Source organism: Pipistrellus hanaki (assembly GCF_964339955.1).
Source record: "Pipistrellus hanaki genome assembly, chromosome: 5".
NCBI lineage: Eukaryota > Metazoa > Chordata > Mammalia > Chiroptera > Vespertilionidae > Pipistrellus > Pipistrellus hanaki.
Window position 1 is genome coordinate 67,081,618 of NC_140507.1, and position 22,287 is coordinate 67,103,904.

A 22,287-nucleotide genomic window follows, 5' to 3' on the forward strand; every position below is an offset into this window, starting at 1 on the left:
AAGTCTGTGGTGTCTGTCCTTTTTCTCTTCTTACAAGGATACCCATCCCATCAGGGTAGGGCCCCACCCTCTCATTTAATCTTAGATCACCCCCTTAAGTGTCGTGTCTCCAAATCTAGTCTCAGTGGAGGTTAGGGCTTCAGCATATGAATTTGGGGAGGGCGCAATTTAGTCCATAACAGCCACCTCCTTATTGCATCCTCATATGATTGTCTCTTAGTCTGTGTGCATCTGTGTCCTCGTCTCCTCTTCTCATAAGGACACCCATCTGATTGGAGTAGGGCCCATCCACATGACCACCTCATTTTAACTCTTTAAAGATTCTATCACCAAATAATACAGTCACAGATGGAGGGGACATAGTTTAGTCCATGACAGACCCCAGAGCAGACATTTCTGAAATGCTTTCCCTGTAAACAGGATGACAGTATTCCAGGGTGAGTGTGACGGACGAAGCCAGGGGAGAGAAAGCAGGACCTCCATGGCTGTGGCGGGTGGTTTCGGAGACACCGAGGACCAGCCTCGGCTGCTGTGCGTGACCTCAAATGTCTTGACGGTTGAAATTGCACAAGTCAAGCTCTCACAGCCTCAGTGTCCTCTGTGAAGGGGAACAATGATACCCACTTTATCTACACCAGAGATTCAAAGGAAACAGTAAGTGGGGAAATGCAATGAGTCAGGTACACTGGTCGCTCTGTCTGGGAAACAGAGCCTCGTGGCTCAGGGTCAACTCCCAGCTCTACTGCCTGCCTCGTGTGTGACCTTAGGCAAGTTGTTCGACTTCCTTGTGCCTCAGTTTCTTCATCTATGAAATGGGGCTATGATAGAACCTACCTCACAGGTCATGTTAAGTGACTACATACACATGTTAAGAGTGTATCAGGCATAGATCTATGAAGAGAGAGGGACACTCTTGAAAAAACAATAACAAAGCTATCCCTGGCCAGATAGCTCAGTTGGTTAGAGTATCTTCTGGATACATCAAGGTTGTGGGTTGATCCCAAGTCAGGCCACATACAAGAGGCAACCATGAAGGCATAAATAAATAGAACAACAAGTTGATGTTTCTCTCTCTTCCCCCCTTCCCCTCTTCTCTCTAAAAATAAAATAAATAAAAAGAATAACAAAACAGGAGCTGCCACCTGTCAGGTCTCTCAGGTCTGGGACAACAGTAACAGTGCCTGCCTGGTGGGGCTGCCGTAAGGGGTAAATCAGATGGCACGTGAGAAACGTCTAGCAGACTGCCTGCCTCATAGAAAATGTCCAACGTTACTCATGGGCCACCTTGGGAGGGGGGGTAGTCTGGCCAGCTAGCAGAGGGTCTGGTGCTGGCCAACTGTATCATATGCTCTTGCCCTCTCAAGTTCTGCAGAATGTGCTGAGGTAGGAATTAATGAATTATTAAGCCCTCTCTGTCGAGGGAGGAGACTAGGCTTGCTGTTCCTGTTAGTCTTAGATGAAGACTGCTGTGTGGATGTACCACTTCTTCACCTGCACCTGTAGAATCCACAAGAGATCCTTCTTCCTATTTTATGGATGAAGTGACTGAGGCTGGGGAGGGGATGGGACTCTGGCCATCTCAGGGCTCCTGGCACAGGGTGGTGCTCTCTGCTCGAACAGGCTCCTAGAAGGGCTTGTGCTGCCTCCTGGCCTCAGCAGCTCCCATGAGATGAGGTGTCTGTGAGTCTGGGCTTGGGCTGGCTCCCGGTGGCCCTCCAGTAGATTGGGAGCTGAGAGCAAAGAGCCCCCTGGGCCCACTGGCCAGGCTCTGACCACCTTCAGGAAGAAGTGAATCCCAGCCTCCCTGCTCAGAAGCTGATGCTCCCTCACAACTTTGACCTCCTCTAGCCCCAGCCACCCCTTCTACCCTCCATCCTACCATCCCTGCATCCATTTATCCCATACTATTTATTTCCAGACTAGGGAGGATGGAAAGGTGAGGCTGACCCAGCTCTGTCCTCAGAGAGCTTGCAGTCTCAGCACCATGGGTGATTTCTCCTTAGAAAGAGCCCGGAAAGGGCCATGTCAGAGGGGCCGTGGGTTCAGCCCTGAGCCGAGGCAGGCTTGAGTGGGAAAAGGCCTTTCTCACAAGCCTCAGGTTATGGTGTGGCTAAATGCTCACGGCCTGTAGATTAGTACTCTTGACTATCTGAGATGACAGTCAGACTTCGCCTGCCTCTGGAGCCTTCCTTGTCTTCCCCACCGGGTAAGGAGCTTTGTGCTCTAAGAGCCCCTTATACTTTGGGGGACGGCATAGTCCATAGCTCTGGTCCTTGACTGGCTTCTGGATGACTCATTTAATGCCCATTTGCCTCAGTTTCCCCATCTGCAAAGTGGGGGAATCAGTGGGTGTACGCCATGAGTCAGGAGCATCAATCCATTTAGAGCATGAAGGGTGCATCTCAGTCGAGGTGCACTTCCTGTCTCCCTGCCAGACGTGAGCTCCTTTGCCTGGCCCTGAGAGGACTTGCTGCCCCTTTTCAGTGACTGTTCTGTGGGGGGATGTGCCCTCCTGGCTATGGGAACAAGAGTGAGAGCTCTGGGGAGGAGGTTGGGCCCAGGACTGGCTCTGGGCCTCCAGCCTGGCACTCGGTGCTGCTGTATCGCCCCTGTTCTTTGCTCTGATTGCAGGTGTGGCTCCGTGGGTGAGCATCAACCCATGAACCAGGAGGTCATGGTTTGATTCCAGGTCAGGACACATACCTGAGGTTGCAGGCTCAATCCCCAGGGTGGAGTGTGTAGGAGGCAGCGGATCTATGATTCTCTTTCCTCATTGATGTTTCTCTCTCTCTCTCTCTCTCTCTCTCTCTCTCTCTCTCTCTCTCTCTCTCTCTTTCTCTCTCTCTCTCTTCCTCTTTCTGAAATTAATAAAAACATATATATTTTTAAAAAATGGATCACCCTGTCTGAGGTGATGAGGGAAGTCAATGCTGGTGAATGTGAAGTCAGAGGAAGAGTGCACAGGGTCAGAGAGGTGAAGCCCACTGTAAAGTCACTGTAGTATTCTTACACACACACACACACACACACACACACACACACACACCGCATCTGGTGTGGGCCTGCGATGCAGTGATACTGCCTGACCCAGGGCATTGGGCGGGACCTGGCGGGTGATCTGAGCCCCAGACCCCTTCACACCCTCACCCCCAGCCCAGGTCCCCAAGATGAACCCTTCTCCCCACAGGCATCGGGCAGTTCCAGAGTCTGCATGGCTGCCCCCTGAATCTGGAGATTTGGGAGGAAGTGAGGAACTCCTTCAGTTCCTTACTTACGGACTGGGGTTTGGGGTCAGACAAGAGGGGCAAGGAGTCCCAGATCTCATGGGCAGTCAACTGTGGAGGTGGCCCTGGGACCCAGGTCTCCTGACTCCCAGCCCAGTGTCCCCCCTGCACGCCCCGTGTCCCCCACAGAGAATGGGGAGGCTTTCAAGGAGAGAGCAGCCTGGTGTGGGGCTCACCCAGGCCTGGGAGCAGGGGGAGCCCAGTCCTCTCCTTTGCCACCCTCTCTATGTCTTGCTTTGGGGGCCTCCTGGGGAGGCTGGGCGGCCCTGGGCCTTGCACCGCCTGGCAGTGCGCTTCATGCTGCGGCCGCATCACCGGCCTCCTGGCTGGGACAATGCAAACTCGACTAAATGCCACTTTCTGCTTCTATTTCTGGCCCGTTTCCCTGGGCAGCCTCAGGAAACGGCGCACATGACATGTCTGGCTTCCCAGGTTGGGGACGGGGCCTGCATAGGGAAGAGGGCTTGGAGGAGCAGAGCCTCACTCCTGTGGGGGGCGTGTGTGTGTGTGTGTGGGGGGGGGGGTGCTTTGGAAGAGACAGCCCAAGACCTGCAAGATGACCGATGATCTGGAAAGGTCTCTGGGTAGCAGACCACACCCACAAGGTCAATGTCGTGCTAGGGCCTGAGAGCTGGGTCTTCCCTGCTCATCCCGCTACGGAGAACACAGAGCGGAGAACACAGAGCAGGGAGGGTATCCCAAGGCCACAGAGCCGGGGCCTGGGGGCCGCAGAGCAGCCTCGAGGTCAGGGCAAGCCCAGCACATGGACTCCTTGGCCCTTTCCTCATGCACCATCGGCAACGTTCCCTGCTGGAGCCTCAACGCCAAACATGAAATATTGAACACACAGAGCATTGATCCAGTGGCTTTGTCTTCATTCGGGACAGAGGGAGTCATGGGACAGGGGCAGGGCGGCTCAGAGGGAGGGGGCGGGGGTAAGGCTGGGTGTCCCGTACCCAGCTCAGCGCCTGACATGCAGCCGAGTTCAGTCGTGGTGTTGGACGAGTGCTGTCGGGAAGGGCCAGGTTGCTGAAAGGAGCACTCGTGAAAGTCAAAGAGGGACACACGTAGGGGATCTGAAAGGACCAGTTTGCCCACAGGGAGGATGAACACTGGGGTACCGCTCCCCCAGGAGGCAGGTGGGTAAGCCAAAAACCCTCCCTGAACATCTCAGGTTCACTCATTCCCCACAGATCCACTCTGGAGGGGACCCTGGAGGGTTAGCCACACCCTGTCCCTGAGGCTTGTGACCTCAGGTGTGTCCTCCTGCCAAGTGCCCAGGGTTCCTCGTGGCCACTGCCCTGGATGGGCTCATGTTTACATGTATAGATTCAAAGCCCCTGGCAAAGTGCAGGTGGCGTTCCTTTGGGTGGGTGGGTCCTCTCTAAGCCTTGTGAGCTGTTTGAACAGCCACTCACGTTGAGGCGGATCCATCTTCCCCAGCCTTGGCCTGGCAGCACCTGGAATGTGCTCTGAGCCGTGGCCACGTCACCTAAGTCCTGGGACGTCTGTTTAGCAGGAAGCTGGTAGAACCACCCTGTTGTCAGGGCCTGTTGTCAGAATTCAGCTCTAATTTGGGGGACAGCACAGTGGCCCTTCCCATTGTGGGCGTGGCCCCAGCTCCAAGCAGAGAAGTACCAGGCGCCCAGGGCTGGGCTGCTTGCCTGGTGGAAAGAGCTCTGCTGGCTAGAAGGGGAATGGCATGCGTCACTCATTCCGGACTGGGACTCAGGCCCCAGAGTGAGGCTTGAGGAGCAGGGAGGGAGAAAGGGAGAGAGAGAGGGGGTGGGAAGAGAGAGAGGGAGAGAGGGAGGAGGAAGGAGGGTGGGAAGGAGGGAAGGGTCCCATGAGCTACTCTGGGCTCCAGTCCCGGTGCCCGCCGTGGAGAGTGGGCGCTGACCCTGAGCCGGGAGCACAGGAAGGCTTTCCCCACACCTCCACCGGGAGCTTGGGATGAACTTTCTCGTGCTCAAGGAGTTTATTAACAAGCTGCCCAATTGGCTCCTTCATTCATGAGACAAACACCGAGTGCCCACCTGGCAGGGTGCCTGGCACCGGGTATGCGAAGATAAACCACGGCCCAGAAACTGGGTCTCTGTCCTTCTGGGAGCTCGTAATGGGGAAGAGGAAGTGTTTCTCCCAAGTGAAGGTTTGCCAAGGTGCACGTTCCCTCCGGAGCCTCAGGTCAGGGGCAGCAGCGGCAGGGGCCCCACTCTGCTGGTGGGGACATGAGGCAGGGCAGGGATGGCCTCCACCCCCCTTCTGCTCTCCAGAGCCCCGGGAGGCTGGGATGCCCTGGCCACCGGCCACCTCCACCTTACATCCAGAAACGCACCTCGGTGACACCCATGGCCGCCACCACCTCCCTTCCCCGAAGCTGTGTGGTGCTCTCCCCCCCCCTCAGCTACTCTGCTCCCCCTGGGCCCCTGCAGGGAAGTGCCATTTCGTGCCTGCTCCCTCAGATGTGTGCCCGCCGCCACCACTGCTCAGCTGATGTCAGGGACACTGGAGAGAAGAGCTAAAAATAGCTCGGATTTGAAGCGCTGCTCTCAGGGGCTAAGCTGGCAGCTGACCCCCACCTCCCTCCTCCCCTCCTCCCAAAGGCAGCTCAGCTGGAGTGTGTGTGTGTGGGGGGGTGGGTGAGGGGGAGCAGAGGAGCTCCCAGTGCCATCCAGGCAATGGGAGGTTCTAGAGTCATTCGCACGCTCAGAAAGAGCCCGGGCTGTGTTGGTGCACAGGTCCTGCTGTGCCAGGCTTGGGGGCCCCTCGAGCCACCCAGGCCTTGCATTCCGGGGGGTTTTAAGGGAGTCCGCAGGTGGGGCGTGTGGGGCACACACAGGTGGGCACAGCTGGCATGAGCATTTGGGTGCCTCTGAGGAATTGCCGGGACGGGGAGGACCCCTGGCCGGTCCAGCCGGCTCCGAGTGGGCTGTGAGTGTCTTGACAGCCCCATCGATGGGCTCCTCTCTTCTTAGCTGCCCAGAGAGGGACAGCAACCTGTCCTGTCACAGTGCTGGGAACAGCCTGCAGGCCTCTGCCAGGTGACAGGTGGGGGCCCATTTTCCAGGTGAGGAAGTCGGGGCTAACCTAGATTTAGCAACCTGGGTGGCTCCCCACTGGCTGCATCCGGTGGTGAGTCTCTGCTCTCCCCACCGGCCTCTCGCACCTGCTCCCTGCCCCCCTGGCTACACCTGATAGTTCTCCGTTTCCAGACCTTCCAGGCATGTGCCCTCTGGATGTATTATTATTATTATTATTATTATTATTATCATCATCATCATTATTGATTTGAGAGAGAAGAAGGGAAATTGAGAGGGAGAGGCATCGATTTGTTGTTGCCCATATTCATGCATTCATTGGTTGGTTGTTGTACGTGAATTGAACCCGCAACCTTGGCGTATCGGGACAATGCTCTAACCAACTGAGCCACCCGGCCAGGGCTGCTCTGGCTGTCCCCACTGTTTGCCACCAAGTCAGGGCCTGGGCACCTGAGCCATAAGAGCTGGAAGGATTTTGCTCTGTCCTGCTTCTTGTTCCTGCTCGGAGACCCCAGGGAGCAGCCACGGGGTTCCTGCCTGGCACAGGGTCAATGGCATGAAGGCAGGAGCACACTTTGTTGTCCCAGCAGCCTCAACACTCAGGGCCAACACCCTCCCTGGGTGGCCCCTGGTGACTGGCTCGGCCATCCTCAGTTGGTGACGAGCCCAGAGTGGCAAGAGTCCCATAACAGCCCATGCAGCCCGGGGCCCTCCACCCCTCCCACCCCTCCTTTGGGCCACTTTCTCCCACAGTCATTGTGTGGCCGCGTGGCCTGGACCCTCCCAGCCCTGAGGAGTGGTCAGAAATGGAAAGGGAACTCCTCCACCCCAGAAGGAGGGCCCAGAGGAGAATGCAGAGCTTACAATGTCGCAACAGCACGCCACACCTGTACTGCTACCAGCCCAGTGGTTCCCAGCAAGCCAGGTGCAGGTGGAGGGAAGAACAGGGAGGGGTTGGAGGAGGGGGTTGGGGCTCCCCAGGTTCGGATATCAGTGAGCTTTTTCCTGCTTTGATGACAACTAGCCCAGCTCCTCCCTTGGTACTGGGGGCACTGCGTCATCACTTCCCATCTGCCCTGTGATTCCCAGGCCCCTGCTCACTGCCCGAGAGAGCCCGGCCCCTGGTGTGGGCTCTGCTCTTCCTCTGTGCCCTGTGTCTGCTGTGAGGACAGTGAGTGGCCAGGAGCAGGCAGCCCTGGGGGCCAGGAGGGGAGGCGTAGGCAGGGGACCACCCTCCGTGTGTGATCATGTGTCTCCAGGTCTGTGCAGGCGGAGCTTAGATGTGTGTAGCGGGTACATGCATATGGTGGTTTGTATGTGTAGGTCTCTGTGGTAGACACAGTGTGTTGCCATTTAGGTGTATGAACTTCATGTGTAGTTAGCATGTACACACCAGGGATATACACTGACTGTCCAGATTATTATGATCTGGCCACTCAGTGCATGAATTCGTGCATAGGTAGGATTCAGCCAGCCTGGCCAGGAGGAGGGGACATAGGGGGTTGGCCGGCCTGCCTGCTGGTTGAACTTCTGGTTGAGGGGACAATTTGCATATTAGCTTTTTATGATATAGGATATACACTGAGTGGCCAGATTATTATGCATTCAGGGATCATAATAATCTGGCCACTCAATAATGTATAGTGATCATGTGTGCCCTGAGTGGCGTTGGTGTGTTCCTGTAGGTGGTATGTGTGTGTGACTGTGTGTATGCATATGTGTGAGAACGAGAGCAGGTGCGCCAGGCCCCCCCAGGATAAGGGTAGAGACGCCTCGAGGTGGCATGGCTAGTTATGTTCACTTACTTTTTAAAAATATTTTTATTGATTTCAGAGAAGAATGGAGAGGGAGAGATAGAAACATCAATAAGAGAATCATCGATCGGCTGCCTCCTGCATGCCCCCTACAGAGCATCGAGTCCACAACCCTGGCATGTGCCTTGACCGGGAATTGAACCGTATCTTCTTGGTTCATAGGTCGATGCTCAACCACTGAGCCATGCCGGCCAGGCACAGCAAGTTGTATTTAAGTCAACAAAAATATGAAGGCTTTTTTTTAAAATTTTTTTAAAGCGCCAAGAGGCCTTGAAGGGAATAGCTGTTGTTGATTTCAGAGGGAAAATATGTCTTGCCTTTAAGGTCAGTCTTTCCCTTAAGAGCTGGGGGGGTCAGGGAGCCGCCCAGCTGTGCAGCCCACAGGCCTGCCTGCCCTGGCGGAGGCGCCGGGCTCTGAAACTACAGCCTGGCCGGCCCTGGGTGCCCGAGCACTGGTGACCAGCTTCCAGCCCCATGGGCAGCAGGGGCTGTGCCTTGTGGTTTGTCCCAGCCCAGCCAGGGCAGCGTCTGCAGATGCCCATGAGGAGGGGCCGCCCGGGGCCCTGAGCAGAACACGCCTCCCACCTGCTGCCTCCGGGGCCTGCCCTGCACAGTGGGATGCAGGAGAAACCAGGGTCTGCGTGGCCTCCACCCGGCGCATGCCCAGCCGATTTCCAGTGGCCTCCTGGGTTCTGTCTTCTCCCTGACTGGCATGTGGCCCTGGAGGGGCAGCCTTACCACAGTGCCCCTCGCTGGCTCTGCCCTGGAGGTCTGCGCACAGTGGAGAAGGGCAGCCTGGAGTCTAAGAATAACTTAGCGCCGGAGTCCAGTGTGAGTGCTCGCCAGAGCCAGGCCTGCTGGGCTGCTGCTCCTCTCTCGGGCTCCTCCCTCCCTCCCTCCTAGGGGAAGTTTGAAGGATGAGGCCAGACTGGGGTCTCAGGGCCCCCTGAGGAGACCACCACTCCCTGGGGGGAGGGGGGTAGAAGAGCTCACAGCATTGGGTTCCTGCTCATGTGGCTACCGGAGTAGATGGTGATATCCCCTGCCCTCACCCTGCCCGTCCCCCCTCAGGAGTTGGTTTGTCCCTGGGATAGGGCTATGGGGCCAGCCGGGCCTTAAATCCTGCAGCGGCTACCCATTCATCCAGGCTCAGGGCCACCCCTCTCCCTGCGGTGTCATCAGGAGAGGCTGGGACCTCGGGACAGGCCCAAGGGGACTCTGGCCAGAGGAGAAGGAGCAGGAAGGAGTGGGGAGGTGAGAAGTCTCGTCACTTCTTTGCTCAGGTTCCTCCTGCCTGCCTTCTTGCTGAGTTGGCCATTTTGAGAGTTCTGTGTATATTCTGGGCACAAGGTCAAAGATGCGATTTGCAAATATTTTCTCTCAGTCCCTAGCTTTTTTTTTTTTCCCCTCATTCTCTTAACAATGTTACTTGCAGAGCAAACGTTTTTAATGTTGATGGGAGCCAATTCATCAATGTTTTCTTGTATGGAGCATGCTTTTGCTGTCCTGTTTCAGAACTCTTAGCCTAAAGCAGGGTCATAAACATTTCCTCCTATGTTTTCTCTTTCATGTTTTATAGTTTTCCATTTTAATTTATGATACATTTTAAGTTAGTTGTTGCTTATGAATGACTAATTGTTCCTACATCATTGGTTGAAAACACATCTTTTCCCTGTTGAATTATCTTTGCACTTTGTCAAAAGTCAGTTGACCATATATATGTGTGGGCCTGTTTCTAGACTCTATTCTGCTCCACTGATCTCTGTCTTTGCCAACACCACACCTTCTCAATTACTGTAGCTCTATAGTACGTTCTAAAATCAGATAGTGTGAGTTCTTTAAATGTATTTTTTTTTCTTCAAAACTGTTTTGGCTGTTCTAGTTCCTTTGTCTTTTATATAAATTTTAGAATCTGCTTGTCCATATCTGCAAAAAATAATTCTGCTGGAGTCTTTATTGAAATTGTGTTAAATCCATAGATCAATGTGGGGAAAATCGTCATTATATTGTCACTATATGGATTCTTCCCATCCATGAATATGGCATATCTATCATTTGGATTTTTTTTTTCTCTTATTAGTATTTTGTAGCTTTAAAGTATAAGCCCTGCACATTTTATTAGCTTTATTTCTGGGCATTTTATTTTTTGAGCTAATTTAAATGTTATATTTTTAAATTTTTTAAATTTTCAATTGTTCACTCGTAGTTTATAGAAATACATTTAACTTTTACATGCAGACCTGGTATCATGAGATTTTGCTGAACGTACTAATGGGTTTTGTAAGCTTTTTCTTTTGTATAGTTCTTGGGGTTTTCTATTTAGACAATTGTGTCATGTACAAAGGGACACTTACTTCTTTCTTAGCAATATGTACATACTTTTTTTTCCCTGGATTATTGCACTGGCTGGGACTTCTAGTATGATGTTGAATAGGAGTGGTGAGAGTAGACATCATTGCCTTGTTCCTGATCTTTAGAGAAAACATTTCAGTCTTTTATTTTAACTAGTGGCCCGATGCAAAAGGGAATTAATTAGAGGAAATATTTTAATATTGCTATTTGCCCTTTCTCTATAATAGAAGTGTCTGGCCTGCCCCACCCACAGTGGGCAACATCAAGACAGGCCAGCCCCTCCCCTGTCAAGCCCCGTGGGTGCGGGATGGAGAGGAATGCAGCCTTACACCCTGGTGCCGGGGCAGAGGGCACAGCCTCAGGGGTGTGTGGCCTCAGGTCCCGTGGCCCCAGTGCCATGCAGCCTCAGGTCTCTGCTGATTGGTCGTTACAGCGTCACGGCATGATGACCATTTGCATATTACCCTTTTATTATTATGATGATTATGATATTAACTGAGGGGTTTTGTAGACACTATTCCTATATGTGAGGTTAAGAAAGTTCTATTCCTAGTTTGCTGAGAGGTTTTAAAAATCATGAATGAATGTTGAATTCTGTCAAATGCATACTTTCTGTATCAATTAATGTGATGTGTGATTTTTCTTATTAACTTCATTGATTACATTGAATACCAAACCCACCTTCCATTCCCAAGATAAACCCCAATTGGCTCTGCTGTGCCATTTCTTCTGTACATCACTGGACTGGATTTGTTAACCTTCTGTTGAAGATTTTTACACCTATATTTATGAGGGCTATTGTCTGCCATTTTATTTTCTTATATGGCATTTGTCTGGCTTTGATATCAGAGTAATGATGGCCTCATAAAATGAATGGGGAAGTACTCTTTCTCTTGTTTTCTTCTGGGGGGAAAGTGTGTAGTATTACATGTTAGGTAGATTCTCTAAGCGTCGGCCCCCACAGTCTGGAATGAGCCCTGTTTGGGGCCTTGAGGGTGGGTAGTTCTCTGCAATCAGAGGTTTCAAAATACCATTTCTGAGAACTTTGTAAGAACCAGCAGGGGACTGTAGGCCCACAGAGGCGAACCGATTCAGCCTCCGGCCCTTGCAGAAATCACTCATTTCCCATCCCAGCCCATGTCAGGCACAGCTGTGGCTCCTTCCCAGCATGAAAACTTCGTTTAGCCAAGACTTTCTCTGATTTGCCTGAACTATGACAGGCTGTGTGGCTTCGGGGGGATCACTCAGCCCCTCTGAGCCTTGGTGAGAAAAAGGAGATGTTAAATGTGTCTCCTCTAAGTGGTGGTACAAAAGTGGAAGTCTGCTCCAAGAACTAGAGATTTCAGGAGGCCGGTATAGGAACTTTAAACAGCGCCATGGTTCACAAGGCAAGGGGAGGAGATGGAAGTGGGAGGAGAGTAAGCAGAGAGGGCTGAAGGACAGACAGGTGGAAAGAACTACCCACCCTCAACACCCCAAACAGCCTGTGGGGACCAACGCTTAGAGGATCCTTTAGGAAAAGTAGTAACATCTATCTAACATGTAAAGTAGGGGGGGGGGGACAACATAAATAGCTGAAATAGCTGTCACCTGTGACTTCTGGTCTCCCACACACTCTCACAGGCATGCCATTTAAGGGCCCCATCCCTCCGAGGGGCCATGATTACATACATTCATCTGTTCAGCAGATCCTGGGGGCCTACTCTGGGCCAGGCAATCAATAGATAAGGAAGCTGTGGAGGGGGTGGTGTCTCAGAGAGGTTGGGAGAAGTTCCCCAAGGTAACATAGCCAGTGACTGAACTGGAAGAGAACTCAGGTATTCGGGGTGAGGTGTGCTTTCCCACCGTACCAAATCCAGAGGAGAAGAGACCAGCGGTCTGCCTCTGAGGCCTGTGGAGGGAGGTCTGAGCCGGAGCCCCAAAGCCAGACTGCTGGGCTGTGAGCCCCGCTTAGCCCACCAACTTAGCTGGGTCAGTGCTCCTGCAGTCCTCCACCTCAGTGGTTCAGGTGCCCTCTGCAAAGTGAGGGTAAAGGTGCGGCCACCTCCCCAGGTTATGGCCAGGATTAAACGAGTTAACAACTACAGAAGGCTCAGAGCATGCCTGGCACATGGGAGGGCCAGGCAAACACCAGGTATAATCTATCACCTGTAAACATGCCAGGCTGTACTTTCCGCCCTGCAGAGCCAGTCTCTTACAGAAGGCGTAGGTTATAAATGCTGGCAAAGCTCAGAGGTCCTCCAGCCGGCCCCTAATGGGGGTGAGGGGTAGGGGGTGGGGAGGGAAGGGAGGGCAGTACCAGCCCAGCCCCAGGAGGGACTTCCCAAGGTCGTGCAGACCGGAGACCAGTCTTCCTGAGTCCTCGCTCGCCGATGCCCCGCCGCCTGCCTGTTTTGAGACCCACGCATTTCATGATGCGAGGCCCTAGGAGCGAGGCAGTGTGTGTGACAGGCAGGGACAAATCCAGGAGGAGGGGAGCTGGGCGTCTTTCCTTCCAGCCTACCTTCCCGGGGGAGGCTAGCTTGCTGGAACCTCCCAAATGGAGAGTTAGGAGGAGCAGCAGTCCGCCTTGTGTCTCCTCCTGCCGATGCCACGCCTTCTCGTAGGGACTCAGCACATCTGGGCCCGCCACCCCATGCACCCCAAGCTGCCGCAAAGGAGGGTGCTGCGCCTTGCTGGGGATGAGATCACCGCCTGGAGCCGTCTTCCTGCGTGGCTGGGGCTCTGGCGCCACCTTGTGGCCATAGGCCTGCACTGTCTTTGCACAGGGGCTGGTGCCCCAGAGGTCACACTGAATTTTACCCATACCTCTCAGCTATCTACCGGGGACGCAAAGACTTAAGAGAAAACGAGTTTTCAAGAGCCAGAAGGTGCAGAATAAGTAGAAGGCACTTGATCAGGAAATCCTAGACTGGACTCTAGGGTGGGAGGCTGCATAAGCATGATTTCCAAATCAGGTTTCAGACTGGTGCTGTCCGGGCTCCCAGCATCCCTTTGCTCATCAGCACTGGGGAGAGGAGCTCTGGTTTTGCCCTCTCACACCCTTATGTATTCCCATTCATTCCCCTGGGTGCTCGCTCAGAGGAAATAGGAGGGGTTTTTCTTCGAGTCAGCATGTTCTGGCCCATTGCCGTCCATTGCCCTGGCCAAGATGGGCAGAGGGGCTGGTGACTTGAGGAAAATGGGTGCTGGAGTGACAGGTCAGGTGCTGCTCTTGCCCTTGGAGGGCTGACCTAGGTGAATCTGAATGTGAGTGTTACGTGACCTGGGGCCTGCACACATAGGCTTGGCTGCCAAATCATCATTTCTCCACCTTGGTCCGCTTTTTGAGGCTAGGAGAGGAGCCTGTGGTCTGAGAGTACCCCTGAGAGAGTATAGATGTGCGGTCTGGTCCCTGTGGGAAGTCTGTAGCCCATGGCATTGTGTGCTGCAGGTGCCCCTGTAGGTAGAGCTGAGTGTTGGATCACGGAAACCACATCTGACCTGTGAGACCACGGGCACCAAGCCTCCGCGGGGCACATGGCTGCTCTGGGTGCTGGACTCGCAGCACTGCCTCAGCCCTCAGCCAGCACCCCTTTGTCCCCCTGCCCCCCCCCCCAACTCTGCCTTCCCAAGCCACCTTCAGATCTGCTCCATCTGACCCTTCCCTCCACCCTTGATTCAGTCTGACCTCCCCAGCTCCTTGTGACCTGTCTCTGTATCCTGCATCGCCCGGCCCAGGTTTGTCATTGCCATCGCCTCTTCCATCTGGCCCTCTCCTTCAGCCCCGCATTTTGGCACTGCTTTCCTCTCCTTTCCCACTTTCTCATTCCTCCCCCCATCTCTCTCTCCGTCTTTTTATGCCCCTTTCCGCCTCTCTTTTTTGCCTCTGCTTCCCTCTCTGCCTTTCTCTCTCTCTCTCTCTCTCTCTCTCTCTCTCTCTCTCTCTCTCTCTCTCTCTCTCTCATCCTGGGCAGGCACAGTAACCTCCCTGCCCTTTTCTGAGCCTCTTCTCTGCTCCCTTGATTTTGGGAACTTAGCGACTGAAGCCGAGAGAGAGGCCATGGCTCATGGGAAGTGCCACCGCTAGTAAGTGACAGAACTTGGAACAGAACCAGAAACCGGGGCTTCATTCCACTCCCCAGCCTCAGTTTCCCTTTGTGTTAACGATGATAACCAGCCTGCCCCACAAGGCCTGGCAGGGACTCCGGATCCGATGGGCCCAGAAACACCTGCCCTGGGCCTGGTGCTCCTGCCCTTCTCCCAGCCCCTCCCCGGGGTCCCCACTGCAGTCGTCCTCCCCGGTGCCTGCACCTCCTGCCTCCTTGAGTTTGGTTCCCTGCAGAACTGTTTATCCACGCGCTCCTGGGAGTGTGTCTGTAGGGAAGGTGTCTGCCCCCGCTCCCCTGGGTGCGCCTGCAGAGATGCTGCGCCAGAAGGCTCCTAGGAGTCCAGAGAGACAGACCGCCCATCGGGTGTGGGGTGGGTGCGCATTGCCTGCATGCTGGTGTTAGGCCACAGGCGGCAGGGCTGCTTTGTGTTCTGAAGTGCATCCTAGGGGACCCGGGGGCACCGGATCATCGTGGGGTCCGGTCCATGATTACCTCTGGAGGGAGGCCCACTGTTTGGAAGTGGAGAGGAGCATCACCTCACAGTTTTGAATTATTTTACGAACGTATGGCCGTGCGTCTTTGCCTCTAAAGCATGGGCTTCAGTCACATGACACAAGGTTCTTGGAAGCACCATCTCCCACTGCTCCCGGGGAAACACACAGCCCCTCGCGGCCGCTGGCGTTAGGATCCCTCGCGTAAGCTTGCTGCACACGTGGACAGACAGGCTCATGCGCTCCTTGGGAAGGTGGGATAGAGAATGAGGGTGAAGCTGGAGGGGCAGGCAGGGTCCCCTGAGCCAAGGGAGGAGGCGGGGGTTTGATTCCAAGCATGACAGGGGCTGACATGATTGCATTTACAATTCGCAAGGAGCACCCTGGCCGCTGTGTGAGGAGCGATGTTTCTGGGGCCAGAGCTGGTGCTGGGATACAGGGAGGACTTCACTTCGATGCAGGCAAGAGGGGGAGTGGGGAGGCGGGGGGGACCAGACCGGTGGGGATGACGGGACAGAGACAAAGGACAGCCCATGGCCCCAGGTGGGCACCTGACAATGCCAGGCGTCCACCGTGCTCTCAGCCTCTACGATTCAGGCTCAGCCCTGTAGGAGGCCCAATGCTTACATTCCCTGGGATGGTCAGGGACGCATGGGTGGCTCCATCCAATTGGCTGTGGGCCCTGGTTTGTGGGGCTCGTGATCTTGATCCCGATTGGGCCACAAAACCATGCTTTCTGAACGTGCGTTTTCCTGGCCTGCCTGAGACCACTAGTACCTTGGATCCTCCCGTGACTGTGGCCTGGAGACAGCTCCCGGAGGTTTGGGTAGACGCGAGGCAGGGAGTTTCCTTACAGGACCTAGGATGTGCGCCCACCATGCTCGTCTCCCTAACCATCCCCAAGGTCGACTCTCTCCGCGTGTTAAAGAAGGGCAGCAAGACACAGAGTTGGAGTGATTAGTCTGAGGTCCCCTTAGCAGACAGCCGCGTTGGGGTTTGAACCTGCATCCTTTGCCCCGTGTCCTCTCCGACGGAGGGGTCAGTGCGTTGGTCTGCCGGTGTCCTGGACACAGCATCAGGTTCTCCCTGGTGTGGAGGGCACATGAGCTTTGCTGTCCAACGGCCTGGGGCCGGCTCCAAGTTGCTCCACTCGCCGACTGTGGGTCCCTGGCGGTTCCCTGGCTGTGCTGTGTGGGGATTACAGCTGCCTGTGGCCTGTGCCCCGCCGTGGTACTGAGTAGGACTTCCACAAATGCCACCCACAGCCTTAGCACCGCGTCGTCCACGTCCGTGTCGGTGGGCTCAGGAGACCCCCAGAGCCGGGCCAAGTGTCCGGAAAACCTCAGAGCAAAGGCGAGACACCAGCATCGCTGGCTCTGGTTTTGGGGTGGGGGTCAGCATGGCCCTTCCGGAGCCCCGCCCCCACCCACGCTCTCTGTTCTGTTCCCTTCTCCCGGCAGGTACATCCGCACCATGTACCTGGGGATCCAGAGCCAACGGCAGAAGGAACACCAGCGACGCTTCTACTGGGCTATGATGTATGAATATGCAGACGTCAACATGCTGCGCCTCCTGGAGACCTTCCTGGAGAGCGCCCCCCAACTGGTGCTACAGCTCTGTATAATGATCCAGAAGAACAGCGCCGAGACGCTGCCCTGTGAGTGCGCCCCCGCTCCCTCATCCCATCTGGGGACCCCCCGCCGTGGCCGTTTCCTATACACTCAGTGCCCTGTGGACTCTGGGGGTGTCGCCCATTCTGATCTCTGAGTCCCTGGGATGCCCAAGCCCCCGGGGGGGGGGAGGCTGACCCGGCCCACATTGAGTGTATGAGTGGCACAGACCTTTCCACTGCCCACTGCCCACTGCCCACGCCACGTGGTCCTAATGAGTAGAGCAGAGCCAGGGCCTCTAATGTCCCTGGAGCAGCAGAGCGAGGGCCCTGGTCTCCTTGGGCCTTTCCTTGGGTGCGGGCCTGAGCTGAGTGTCCCCACGTGTGCAGGATGGGGAGCTGCCCAGAGACGGCACGTGACAGAGACTAAGTCACTGCAGGTTTCAGACGCTGTGAAGCTGTGGCTCTTGCTTCAAATCAAAGCTCACATGGAAGCCCTGTACATAAAGCAGGCTCAGGCCACTCTGTTCTAGTTAGATGGGGGCCAGGGCCCCACACACTCTGCCCCTGGCCTTCTCCCTATCCTGGCCCCTGTGGCCCCGAGGGGTCTCCCAGGAGCCCCGGAAGCCCCCAGCGCTCAGCCTGGACGGCCCCGGGCTCTACGGCGGCAGGAAGTCCGAGGCCTGGAGAGGTTAGGCTTCCCCAGACAAGGCGGAGTCTTGATGGTCAGACAGGCCTTGCTCTCACCCCCGAGGGCCCTGGTGACAGCATGAGGTGCCTGGGGCAGATGGCCTTCTGCTCAGGAAGCCTCTACACCCACCGCCCTCAGCTCCCCAGGCCAGGGCGACATGCTCCAGGGGGCACATTTGCTGGGGGCTGGGGTGGGCCCCTTTCTTCCCCATCCCGGTCCTCCTTTTTCCAACCCTGTTTCGGTCTGAGACTCCCTCCTTTCCTCTTTCCAATCCAAACTGCCCTTTGCTGTTTCAAATCTCCCTCCCCTACCCCACAGCCCAGGCAGCCAAGATGTCCTTCCAATGTTTGATCACATCCCAGCACCACAAATAGACAGACAGGCGGCAGGGTGACGCCGGGTGAGCTCCCAACAGGGCATTGGTCCCAGACCGGGGTCCTGGTTGCCACGTGCACCCTGTGGTGATGGGTGGAGATGGCCCTTCACCTTTCTGAGGCCTCCTTTCCGCTTCGGAATAAGGGGGGGACCCTCAGGGGGTGCAGTGATGTGATGCCTGTGGGTCCCTTTGACACGGTCAGATTCCAGAGGAACCTCAGGGGTGTGCTGGTCACATCCAGGCCTGACGGGAGCATCTGGGCAGGTCCTAGGGAGGCCCCCCTCCCCACCTGCGGGCCATCCCTCTGAGTACGTCCTTCCTGTGATGGTTCCTCAGACTATAAGCATGGGCTGCACCTGACGTCCCTGGAGGGGAAGCTCGAGGGGCAGCAGATGTTGCTTCCTCTTGACCCAGTGGGGCCAAGGCCAGGGGAGGCCAAGGGGCTGGTTGGGAGCGTGCCCCCGGCAGGGGCCAGGGCAGGGGCTGGAGTGGCAGGGTCGCCGGCTCTGGGGAAGCTCCCTGGCCCTTCCCCCCACATGCCCCTGCAGCTCAGAGGTGGGGTGAGCATTAGCCCACGTTCGTTTGGTGTATGGGATAGGTATTTCCCGAAATAGGCTTTCGTGGTTCAATACATTTGGGAACTGCTGGCTAAACAAAGGTCAGCGGCAGACGTTGTGTTGGTTGTGAATCCCCAAACAGGGATGGGGTCTGTGGTGTAAGCAGGGTTGATAGGAAGAAAGGAGCCTTCACGGACAGCGAGGGGCTTGGCATTTTGCTGGCCCATAACTCCTAGCCCTCTGTCACCACCGCACCTTTTCGTTATGATAAGATGTGCCTTCCCTCTCTCTCCCCCATGAGAGGCTGCATGGCACGTGGTGCTTTAAAGAAAATCAGTTCAAGCATTAGAAACTGGAGGAAGGGAGAGGACGTTGTGAACTTGGGAGGGACCCAATGGTGACTCGGAAGGAATCTACCAGCCCAGACTCCCGGGAGCTCGGCGCACGGCGCACTGGACGGGCAGCCAGCGCCCGCCCCACTGCCTGATCATGGGGGGCTCTGAGGAGGGATGGCCTTTCTGCGCCTTAGCGTGGTCGGTTCTGAAATGAGGGTGATGTTAGCACTTGCACAGAGGGCTGTTGTGAGCACTGAATGACGTGACAAATGTCAGCCTCGTGCGACATCCGGCTGTTGTGCTGTTGATGGCGGCAGAGCCTAGACCGTAGATACCGTGTGGACTGGTCTGCAGGCTTTCCCAGGGGGACCCCTGTGGACGGGCCTTGCTTTGGCTGGCTTTTGGGGACACCCGTCCACCTTGTGCCGCTCATGCTAGCAGATGGTGAGGAAGATCACTAACCATCAGTGATCAGTCACCTTAGCTGTGGGTTTTCCTTTGATCTTGTCCAATGCCAGCCTCTCTCTCCACCTTCTAGTCTTCAGTCATCGCTGGGTTCACAGTGCAGTAGTCAAGCCTGCAACGTGGATTTGTGTCCAGTTTTCCCATAAATCAGACTCAAGTGAAAAATGTAATAATAATGGTAATGACAATGACCCATACACATATTATGCTAGAGTCACTTGGGCATGTCAGCGGGGTCTTCCGGAAATCTGATGTCTTGGACTAAACATAAAACATTCGGACACACCATGTACACTAGTATGAGTCTCGTGTCTGCTGGCAGCTCTGTTCTGGGCTAGAACCAGACTTGGAAGATAGTCCGGAACCGTGGGCAGTCAGGCGGAGGTGCAGACGAAATCCACCTTGGCCATTTACCGACGTAGGATACGGGGCAAGTTAACCTCCCAACTGGGTGCCTTCGTGCGTGAAGGGGGCATAGTAACCACGTTGTGAAGCATCGTGGAGGCCTCATGAGCTGCACCTTTGCTCTCCAGGACCTTGCCTGGCACATTGTGGGTAACTTATACAATCCGTCATTCGACAAAGATGCCTTCCTAGTAAACTAGGTGACCTCACCGTGCCGTGGGCAACACAGAGGATGGCAGACATGGCCCATGCCCTCATGCATCCCCCAGCTCAGGGGGGACAGAACAAAAACCGTGAGACAGAGGACATTTTTGGAGCAAGCAAAAACGATGCTGAGACTGAAGGACACAGGGCGGGGCTCAGGGAAAGCCTCTCCAGACAGCTGGCATCTGGGCTGTGTGTCCATGAGAAGGAGCCAGCTCTAGGAAGAGAAGAAGCAGCCTTCCAGGCAAAGAGAACAGCACACACAAAGGTCCTGGGGTAGAACAGGCCTGGCTTGGTCTAAAAAGTGTACGGACCCAGCGTGGCTGGAGGTGGGCAGCGGGGAGGGGCTAGGGAGGAGAGAGGCAGGGGAGGACAGAGAGACAGGCAGGAGCCTGGCCAGCCTGGGTGGGCTGGGCCCCACAAGGAGCTTGGGTATAAACCAAGTGCAATGGGAAGGCTTACAAAGGAAAGCTATACAATCAATTTGCTTTAAAAGAAAATTCCCTTTCCTGCTGTGCAGGGGGCAGAGCTGGAGCTGAGCCAGGAGGACCAGCTTAGCAGCTGCTGCTGGGGGAGCGGTGGTGGTGGTGGGGGGGGTGTCCAGGCATGAGAGGATGGGGTTGAGCATTTCTGGGAAATGATGCTGAACGTGCAGATCTGATTGGTGCTCTGAAGAGTGAGTCAACAAGACGTAGCAGGGCTGGTGTCGACAGTGAAAAAGTGTGCTCGCGGGGGTTCTCACTGTGTTGAGATGGAGGAGGGAGAATCGCAGGAGCATGAATCCAGGATTAATAGCTTGTCACCTTTTCTTACTTTTGGGTTTTCTGATGCTTAAACGTGAACAGCCTTGCTCACGTTAGGGATGGGTGGGGGCACTTACTGCACCTATGCACCTACATGGCACCTGATTCTGCCTTTTTGTGGTTAAGCCCACACTGAGGAGTTGACCTACTTATGGGCTCTGATGACCACCATCCCCGGGCATCACAGTACCACCATTTGTCTGGCACCTGCCAGGGGCCTGATGCGTTGGGAATGGGTTTGCAAAGACGCATCCCCTAAGGGAGTTTATGGTTTGATGCAGCACATTTTAAATTTTTTTAAAAATATATATTTTATTGATTTTTTTACACAGAGGAAGGGAGAGGGATAGAGAGTTAGAAATATCAATGAGAGAGAAACATCGACCAGCTGCCTCCTGCACGCCCCCCACTGGACATGTGCCTGCAACCAAGGTACATGCCCTTAACTGGAATCGAACCTGGGACCCCCTCAGTCTGCAGGCTGATGCTCTATCCACTGAGCCAAACTGGTTTCGACAATTTTAAATTGTTGGATGACTGTATGTACAGAGGAGTGAGTTCCTGAGGGTGTGATGGAGGAGGTAGCATGGGGTCTGGGTTTTGATGGGTGAATGGGAGCTCTTCTGAAAGAGAAGGTTGAGGGGCTCTCCTGGCAGTGGGACCAGAAGTGCCAAGGGACAGAGGCCAGGGAGCATGGAGTGGGCAGGGGTTGGATGGCTCTAGGTGCCAGAGCATAGGGTGTATGGCCCTGAGTGTGGATATAGTGGTGGTGATGATAATGATGATACCAGTAACGTCAGTTAAGACTGTGTACTAGAGACCAGTTTAAGAAGTTGACATGGATTAACCCAGTAAAGTCCCATAGCAACCCTATGAGTAGATGCTCTAATTATTCCCATTTTATAGGTGATGAAATTGAGGTCCAGAGAGGTTAAGAGACAGCCACAGCTTATCATTGACAAGGCTGGATCTTGACCTAGGCAGCCAGCTCCAATGCCTGTGTCCTTAGCCAGGGTGGCTGTGCCTGAGTCTCAAAGAGACAGGCATGTGTGGATTCTGCAGGAACGGGTCACTGATGTGGGGAGGAAGCAGAAGTTGGCATGCATTACAGATCTGTCATCTCCGGTGTACACATGTGTGTGCATGTGCATGTGTGTGCATGTGTATGTGTACCCCTGAGACAATCATACTGGTTAGTACAGCAGACGGTGCTTCTGGAAGCTGCCCAGGGCTTGGCTTTTTGCAAATGTTCTGTCTTGGGAGCATCTGTGGGAGCCACTCTGCTCAGCGCTCATGAGGAAGCCTTGCTGCCTTACTGTCAGGCACAGCTCCATCGGACCAGGAGGTGAGGGAATGGGGCTGAGACCCAGCTTCCCAGAACACCTCTTAGTAAGAAAGATGCACAAGAGCTCACCAGCCTTCGCCTGGCCTTTCCTGGGGAACAGTCTCTATCCTTGACCTTGGAGACTAAGAAAGCTTGGCTGGACAGAGTGGATGGCTTACACAGTGAGTGAGGGATTGGAGATTAAAACCCAGTGGCCGCCCAACCGGTTTGGCTCAATGGATAGAGCATCGGTCTGCGGACTCAGGGATCCCAGATTCGATTCCGGTCAAGGGCATGTGCCTTGGTTGTGGGCACATCCCCAGTAGAGAGTGTGCAGGAGGCAGCTGAATCGATGTTTCTCTCTCATCGATGTTTCTAACTCTCTATCCCTCTCCTTTCCTCTCTGTAAAAAATAAATAAAATATATTTTAAAAACAAACAAACAAAT

The 22,287-nt window shown here is 54.8% G+C and overlaps 1 protein-coding gene across 1 annotated transcript in view; it reads left to right on the forward strand.

Moving 5' to 3' along the window:
- The window catches only part of XKR6 (XK related 6), a 215,602-nt gene that overhangs the window by 178,779 nt on the left and 14,536 nt on the right, over positions 1 to 22,287 (forward strand). Inside the window, exon 2 of the mRNA XM_084886395.1 lies at positions 16,531 to 16,727. Within this exon, the coding sequence (XP_084742521.1) occupies positions 16,531 to 16,727 (197 nt within the window). The remainder of the gene's footprint in view (positions 1 to 16,530; positions 16,728 to 22,287) is intronic.